Genomic DNA, 8,773 nt, shown 5'->3' with positions numbered 1-8,773 from the left:
GAGCAAAGAGTTCAAGCAGGTTGGTTTCTCAGATAGTGATTGGGGAGGTTCCATTGATGATATGAGGAGCACTTCAGGCTACTGTTTCACACTTGGTTCTAGTGTTTTCTCATGGAGCTCGAAAAAACAAGAAACAGTAGCTCAATCTACTGTTAAAACAGAGTTTGTTGCTGCAACAACTGCTGTTAATCAAGCTTTGTGGCTAAGGAAGATTTTAAACGATCTTAACTTGGAGCAGAAGGAAAGCACTGAGATTCTTGTCTACAATCAAGTTGCTATAGCTATCTCTCATAATCCTGTGTTTCATGGGAACACTAAGCTTTTTAACATTAAGTTATTCTTCTTAAGGGAAGCACAGAAAGATTTAGATGTTGTTCTTATTTACTGCAAAACAGAAGATCAGATTGCAGATGTTTTCACCAAGCCATTGCCAGTTAGCAAGTTTGAATTTCTGAGGACAAAACTTGGCGTTTGCAGCTCCTAAAGCAAGGAGGAGTGTTAGAAAACGTGTTTAGGACTGCTGATGTGGTGTTGTTTAGTTCACTATTTCAAAGCTATTCCAGTTTTTTGGTGTTGGTTATTTTTTTTGTTATTCATGCTTGTAATCGTGGGGTAGTTTTAGGACCATGATTTTAGTGGGTTGTTATTAATCAATTGTAATGTTTCTGATATTAAATTTTCAATTCAATGTTTTTTGCTTAAAAATACATTGGTCTCAATTTCGCAGCAATACTTTTAGAACTCAAGAAAGCTTTGTTTTTCTTTTCTCATTCTAAATATAACCACAAAATGAATAACGACATGAGTAATTCACTCGTACAATTTAAATATATTTTCAAGAAGATATTGCAATATCCAATAGCACACATGGCTATCTCCCATTGGTTCAAGAAAATACTTACACATTGTTAGATTTTTGCAACATAATGTAACCCAAAATATTGTTTAGGGGTGTTAGACCTTTACGAAAGGATGTGCAACGTGGGTCTATACGAATGTTATCAGCCAATGGAAATACAGATTATAATACTGAAAGATAAGCAGCCTAGCCGCCCAATTCATAAAAATACCTAAATGAATCAGTCACGTTGATCAAGCCACAAAATTTTGCAGCTCTTAGTTAAACATTGTGCATGGATTCTTCGTTCAGGCCATTGTTACCGGAAAAGGCCCGTTAGAGAACCTTGCCGACCACCTTGCCGACACTGCTAACAACAATGCATGGTCCTACGCTACAAACTTTGTTCCAGGAAAATGAGTGCACGAAGAGTGGTGTGATTTGTAACTTCAACGATGACAGTGATTTAACTTCAACAATAATTCACTTCATTATTCATAGAAGATCATCAGTCACAAATTACATCCTTAAACCACTAAATAAATCACATAAAAAACTGAGCTTAAAACCTAACCTAATTTCTAACTACTTATTCACCATCAAATACCTAAAATAAATAAGAATTATTGTTTAAAATTAATACTAATTGGAAATGATAATAAGTCATCTCCAATTACAATGGTACCGCTCCCGGCTGGTAAAAGATTGTATCCATTAAAATTAACAACTCCCAAACTCTTGCATGCATTTAACTTAAATGGAACGTTTTGGCTTTCTCCTGCAGCCAAGAACACTTTTTCAAAAGCAATTACTTGCTTTATAGGAGCCTCTTGAATTCCAGCAGGGGGTATATAATACAGGATTAAAGTCTCTCGGCCGTCTTTTTGGCCAACATTCTGTACCTCGACCTCAAACTCGACGTTCTGATCATCACATTGTTGTAAGTCATCGATAAGCACCGCAGGACACGGAGGCTTAAATGAGTCATTGGTGTAGTTAAGGTCCCGACAGTGCTGGAACTTGTTCAATTGAATGCTCAATGATTGTTCAGAGGACGAAATTTTGTAGGTGAAATTAGTGTAGCTTAGGCCATATCCAAATGGATACACTACGGAACCGTTGAAAAATCTGTATGTTCGACCTGGGTAGCCCATGATATCGAGTGGCCTCAATTGCATAGAGGTCATAGGTAGCATATCGACGTAACTGTTTTCGTGCCATGTTAGAGGTAATTTCCCACCTAGGATTGAACAAAACAAACATGTCATATAGGTTGTATGAACATAGAATTTAGAACATTGGCAGATTGTACTAAATTAACATCTGTAGAGTCGAATTTGCCTACCGGGGTTGTGTGACCCGAATACAACGTCTGCGATCGCACGTCCACCTTCCTCTCCGGGATATCCTACCCAGAGGATTCCCTTGATGTTCGAATTATTTTTGGCAAAAGAAATATCAACACCACCTGCTGACATTACTATAAGAATTACAGGATTTTTTGACTCTGATGCGACTTGATTGATTAACTTTGTTTGAAATCCCGGGAGAAGCAAATCCGCTCGATCCAGACTCTCGGCCTCACAACTTAAATCCAATCCCACAACAACAATAGTTGCATCAGCCTGTTTTGCTGCTTGTGTTGCTGGTAATATTAGACTGTCATTGTTGCAAGCTACACTGTCACACCCCATTTCATATTGTACATTACCATAGGCTGAGAATCCATCTAAAGGAGTTGTATACTTGCAAGGTATACCTACAAAATTTAATGAAAAGATAAACTCTTTTGATCAGAATATGCACATTTTGACAAGTAGATCCCCTCTATACCTGCGTAATTCCCGATCATGGTGTCTGTAGCATTGGCATGTGGACCGATAACTGCTATGGTTTTGACATTGTCTGCGCTCAAAGGTAAAATGTTGTCATCATTCTTAAGAAGGACGATTCCTTCTCTTGCTGCTTCGGTTGCTAATTCGATGTGTTCATGAGTGCATATATCATCTTTGGTGAGTGTTTCATACTGAGGGCTCCCATCAAAAAATCCAAGCCTCATAAGCACAACATAGAGGTTTTGAAGGGCACTATCTATATCTCCCTCTTTGATTTTCCCTTGAACCACTGCATTGTTAGCAAAGTTTGTGTAGTAATTCCCACAATCCAAATCCAATCCTGCATTCATAAAAAGAACATATTTGATAAAATGGATTAAACAGTACTCGACAATGTTAAGAAAGACAAAAAAGCTTGACCATTCAGTACTGTGGGACGAACTAACCTGCTTTAAGGGCTTGTGAAACAGCACTTTCCGGCAAGTCATTGAGCCATTGGTGATGATCTATTATCACTTCAATCGAATCACAGTCGGAAACTATGTATCTGAAACATAAAAACGAACAAATTTTATCATTTTGCACCAGAGAACTAGCAAATTAGAGCGTTTGGACTTTCATTACCCATGAAGATCCCACTGTCCCCTAATGACATCTTTTAAAAGCCTTCGATCGGCACAGACAGGAATGCCATTAATCCTGTTGTAAGAACACATTACGCTGGATACATCACCTTGTTTAACACACATTTCGAAGGGCTTAACAAAAGTCTCGGCCATGTCTTGCTCAGTTACCTTAAAGTAAGCAAATTATAGATTAAAAAAAAAAAAGAAGAAGAAGTAATAATGGAAATTGTAAAAGTTGAATAGGTCTTCCAGATGCACATTTACCCGTGCGTCAAAATTGTAACGCTCGATTCCAAGCCAAGCATCGACATCATAAGCTGCATAATGTTTGCAACAGGCAGCAACCTTAAGAGGCCTAGAATTAAGGTCAGTTGTATTCTCTGTCCCGTCAACATCCTGCAATCCTCTAACATAGCTAGAGGCATATGTTCCAACAACATAAGGATCTTCTCCTGGTGTCTCGAGAGCTCGTCCCCATCGAGGATCTCGTACTACATTAATGTTTGGACTCCAAAATGTCAGTCCAGCATGTCCTAAATTATACATTGCTCTTGCTTCTGTCGAAACAGCCTGCATTATATACAATAACAAAACTTCGTAAGAAATATCGCTAGAAATCTACAACAAAGAATTTTCAAGGGCCGAGCTAGACAATCAAGAGTTACCTGTCCAATCATTTTCCACATCGACTGGTTAAACGATGCAACAGTGCAAATGGGAGTAGGAAAACTTGTTGCACCAGGGATTTCATCATCGAAGAACGACGCCTTACTGTTCCATTGGCCTACGTTCGATACACCGTGCAATGCCTCCGACCACCACTCATACTTAGGCAGCCCAATCCTAGGAACCCCAGTAGCAGTGTCTCCAACCTGCTGCACTTTTTCTTGCAAAGTCATTCTGTCTATTAAGTCCTTTACCCTCGTATCATAAGGAAGAGACAAATCGCAATATGCAAACGAACTCATGTCCATTCCGAGGTCATTAAACCTCGAAGGATCACAAACATACGTATAATTACGCGTTAAAGCATACGGCGTATCGTTCACATCGGCAGTCGGGAGCGCGTCATTGGAGGTGAGAAACAAAGCTACTAGTGTTATTGTAGAGATAATGACACAAAAGTTTGCCATTTTGTAACAAAGGAAGTACATGAAAATTTCAAGAATGTATGGTATTTATATAGGTCTGAGCTTTGACTAGAGATTGAATAATTTGTGATCTTATCTTGAATTAGAAATTCTGTTTAAAATTCAGTAATCTGTTTAATATGGATTACAAATTAACAAGATTTAATATCTAAAATAAAATTTTGAAAACAGACTCTATCCAAGTAACGGTTAGCATTCAATTTCAAATAATTTATCTGGATAAAAGTAAAAGGCAAAGAATAAGAAAAAAGAATGAATTACAATATATTAAAGTGGAGATTGAGCAGAAACTTTTGATTATCAATTGTACCCTTACATATTTAGATTTTAGTCCAATATACCCTCATTTATCCTCATGTCTTTACTTTTCCATTTTACCCTTATATTTTTATGTTTATGGTCAATAATACCCTTAAAATTAAATTTATTTAAACTAAATTCAGTTATTATTAAAATTAAAATTATTTATCTTTTAAATTAAGTCAATTAATTTCCACTAAACACTATTATTACTAATTATTAGTATACGATCAATAAAAACTTATATAAAAACTATAAAAATACCACATATATAATTAACATGAAATGGCGTAGACTATTAAATCAATTAATATTAATATATAAGATTTATAAAAACAATAAAATTATATATACACTCATGTTATAAAATTAAAAGGAAGAGAGAAAATAAGAGAAAAAATAAATAGTTAAAATTTAATTGTATATTATTATAAACCAATGTCCTATATTTATAGGATTCAAAATAAGAGTTATAATTGGAATAAAATAAATCTTCTAAACCATAGATTACACTTATCCATGTATCATGATAATACTAAATAATTATCAATAATTATCTCATTATTTTACAACACTCCCTCTTTGATGATTATTTGTACAATAACTGACTCGTTAAAATATTGTTTGGTAAAAAATCAATGGAAACAAAAAATCAAACAAAGGAAAAATAGTATAGTTATTTTGTGGCTCTTGATATTATATAGAATGAGGATCCTGAACCACGGTCGGTTAAAGACTGTCAAAATAGAAATAATTGATTAAAATGCAAAGAAGTCATACAAGTGGAATTAAATTTTTTGGAGAAACGAAAAGTGTTTAGACTTATGGTTCGAACACCTGAAAATATAATCCCTGTTGGACACAAATGGGTCTTTATACGAAAGAGAAATGAAAATAATGAAATCACAAGGTACAAAGCCCGACTAGTAGCTCAAGGTTTCTCACAAAGACTATGAATTGATTTTGAGGAAACATATTCTCTCGTAATGGACACCATCACTTTTAGATTTTTAATTACTTTGACCGTACCACAAAAGCTTGATATGCGCATTATGGATGTAGTAAATGCATATTTGTATGGTCCACTTGATAGTGACATATATATGAAAGTCCCCGAAGGACTTAAGATACTAGGAACAAACGATAAATGTTCTCAATTAAATTGCAAAGATCATTAAATGGATTAAAACAATCCGGACACATGTGGTATAATCGCTTTAGCGAATATTCGTTGAATAAGGGTTATAAAAATGACGATATCTGCCCATGTATTTTCATAACGAAAATAAATAGTGGATTTGCAATTGTGGCAGTTTATGTTAATGATTTAAATTTAATTGGAACTCCTGAAGAACTCAACAAAACTGCTGATTATTTGAAAAATGAATTTGAGATGAAGGATTTGGGAAAAACCAACTTTTGTCTTGGATTGCAGATTGAACATTTCGCAGATGAATTATTTGTTCACCAATCTACGTATACAAAAAAAGTTTTAAAACATTTTTACATGGATAATGCACATCCATTGGCATCACCTATGGTTGTTCGATCACTTGATGTGAAAAAAGATCAATTTCGTTCACTTGAAGATGGAGAAAAAGTTCTTGGTCCTGAAGTATCATATCTTAGTGCAATTGGAGCATTAACTTATCTTGTAAATTGCACTCGACCCGATATAGCTTTTTCTGTAAATCTCCTTACAAGATATAACTCTACACCAACTCAAAAACATTGGAATTGTGTTAAACATATTTTTCGTTACCTAAAGGGTACTATTGATTTGAGATTATTTTATTCTCAAAAGTCGGGATCTGCTTTAGTGGGATATGCATATGTAAGTTATCTATCTGACCCACATAAAACTAAATCACAAACAGGTTATGTGTTTACATGTGGATGAACAGCTATATCATGGAGATCTGTGAAGCAATCCTTGACAGCTACATCTTCAAATCATTCTAAAATTATTGCAATCCATGAAGCAGGGCGAGAATGTGTATGGTTGAGAAATATGACCCATCATATCCAAGCATCATGCGGATTAATTTCAAGAAAGGATAGTCCAACAATTTTGTATGAAGCCAATGCAGCTTGTATTGCACAACTCAGCGAATGCTATATCAAAGGTGATAGAACGAAACATATTTTTCCAAAATTCTTTCATTCACATGAGCTTCAAAAAAATGGCGATATCGATATCCAACAAATTCGCTCAAGTGACAATTTGACCGATTTATTCACAAAAGCACTACCAACATCTACATTCAAGAAATTAGTTCATGATATTGGAATGCGTTGACTAAAAGATTTTCAATTATCAACATCAGGGGAAGTAGCTGTACTTTTTTTTCCCTCAACTTAGGTTTTGTCGCGAAAATATTTTCTATAACAATATTATTTTGTTCCCATAATTTATGAGATAATATATAATTTATTGAAATCTCATTATTTTCCGACACTTTTGGTTCTTCAGGAACTGTATTTTCAATATCTAATTGATCAATCTTTTCTAATGTAACTTCTTCCGAAATTTTTGATTGGTTTTTCTCATGTACTTTTCTTTTTCGAGGTATTTTCAACTAGTCGACCACGCTTCTGGCGTATTTGAGATTCATTTGCTACAGCAAATTGTCTTAGAGAGGCATCAATTTTTGCTGAAATATTTTCTGCTGGAACATATGACTTTGTCACGTTTCTTGTGTCGACAAATATATCAGGTAATTGATTTGCAACTCTTTGCAAATGAATGTTTTTTTCAACCTCTTGCTCACATTGATTGTTATGGAGATCAAAATAAGATAGAGTTGTTTTATTCCAAGAAATTTTACCTTGTTTTTCAGGATGTAGTTTTTGTCCTCTCAAAGTTGGGAAAGTCATTTCAACAAAATGACATTATGCAAAACGTGCAATAAATAAATCACCCGTTAAATATTCAAGATACCTAATAATTGATGGTGAATCAAAACCCACATAAATTTCAAGTCTTCATTGGGGACCTATTTTAGTACGTTGTGGGGTGAAATAGGAACTTGGACAGCACAACTAAAGACCCGTAGGTGAGAAATACTAGGTTCATAACCAAATGCTAGTTACAAAGATGAATATTGATAATAGGCAGTTGGTCTAATATGAACCAATGATGCAACATGTAGCATGGTATGACCCTAAACAGAAGCTGGGAGTTTTATTTTCATAAGTAATGATCTAACAATAAGTTGTAGACGCTTAATAAACAACTTTACAAAATCATTTTGTGTATGGACATGCGCAACTGAATGTTCAATTACAATCCCGATTAACATACAATAATTATCGAATGCTTGTGATTTAAATTCACCAGCATTGTCAAGACGAATAGTTTTAATTGAGTAATCGAAAAATTGTGCTCGTAATTTTATAATTTGAGCAAGTAGTCTAACAAAGGCTACATTCCTTGTGGAAAGTAGGCAAAAATGTGACCATCTAGTGGAAGAATCAATTAATACCATAAAATAACGAAATGGTCCAGATGGTGGGTGTATTGGCCCACATATATCTTCATGAATTCTTTCCAAAAAAATTGGAGATTCAATATTGACCTTCGTAGTTGAAAGTCTAATAACTAACTTACCTTGCGAACAAGTTACACATGGATAATCATAAGGTAAAAGAATCTTCTGGTTCTTTAAAAGATGTCCATGTGAGTTGTTTATTATTCGACGCATCGTTATAGCTCCTGGATGTCTAAGTTGATTATGCCAAAGTATAAAATTTTTTGGGTCAACGAACTTCTGGTTCGTGGCATTATTTGATCCAATCATTTTTATAAATGTATAATACATGTTAGATGGGAGTGCATGAAATTTTTCTTTTATCTGCTTCTGGCCAAATACAAAAAAAGTTATACAAAAATATTTAATATTACTTTCTTGTGTTCTCTCAATATGATAGCCATTATAACGGATATTTTTAAAACTAAGCAAATTTTTTCTGAATTTGCTAGAATAAAGTGCATCGTTAATATGTTATATTATTTGGTAAAAT

General features: G+C 34.5%; 1 protein-coding gene across 1 annotated transcript; it reads right to left on the bottom strand.

Annotated features, from left to right (window-relative positions):
* Positions 1–1,307: 1,307 nt before the first annotated feature.
* Positions 1,308–4,447, bottom strand: LOC111372710 (beta-xylosidase/alpha-L-arabinofuranosidase 1-like). The gene is made up of 7 exons (XM_022995099.1): positions 3,965–4,447; positions 3,564–3,869; positions 3,298–3,467; positions 3,120–3,220; positions 2,672–3,013; positions 2,184–2,597; positions 1,308–2,078 (listed from the first exon to the last, which is right to left on the bottom strand). Exons 1-7 carry the CDS (start codon positions 4,430–4,432, stop codon positions 1,462–1,464), a joined length of 2,418 nt encoding a protein of 805 aa, XP_022850867.1. The 5' UTR covers positions 4,433–4,447; the 3' UTR covers positions 1,308–1,461.
* Positions 4,448–8,773: the final 4,326 nt, after the last annotated feature.

Source organism: Olea europaea, unplaced genomic scaffold (genome assembly GCF_002742605.1).
Source record: "Olea europaea var. sylvestris unplaced genomic scaffold, O_europaea_v1 scaffold1023, whole genome shotgun sequence".
NCBI classification, from domain to species: domain Eukaryota; kingdom Viridiplantae; phylum Streptophyta; class Magnoliopsida; order Lamiales; family Oleaceae; genus Olea; species Olea europaea.
This window is presented reverse-complemented; position numbering and strand designations above follow the sequence as displayed.

What these genes read in the sequence shown, in the direction of transcription:
- LOC111372710 (XM_022995099.1), bottom strand. Translation starts at nt 4,432, where the DNA reads ATGGCAAACTTTTGTGTCATTATCTCTACAATAACACTAGTAGCTTTG. An exon ending in TGTGGAAAATGATTGGACAG is followed by an intron (nt 3,870 to 3,964) that starts GTAACTCTTGAT and finishes TATATAATGCAG; the next exon opens with GCTGTTTCGACAGAAGCAAG. An exon ending in GTTACAATTTTGACGCACGG is followed by an intron (nt 3,468 to 3,563) that starts GTAAATGTGCAT and finishes GCTTACTTTAAG; the next exon opens with GTAACTGAGCAAGACATGGC.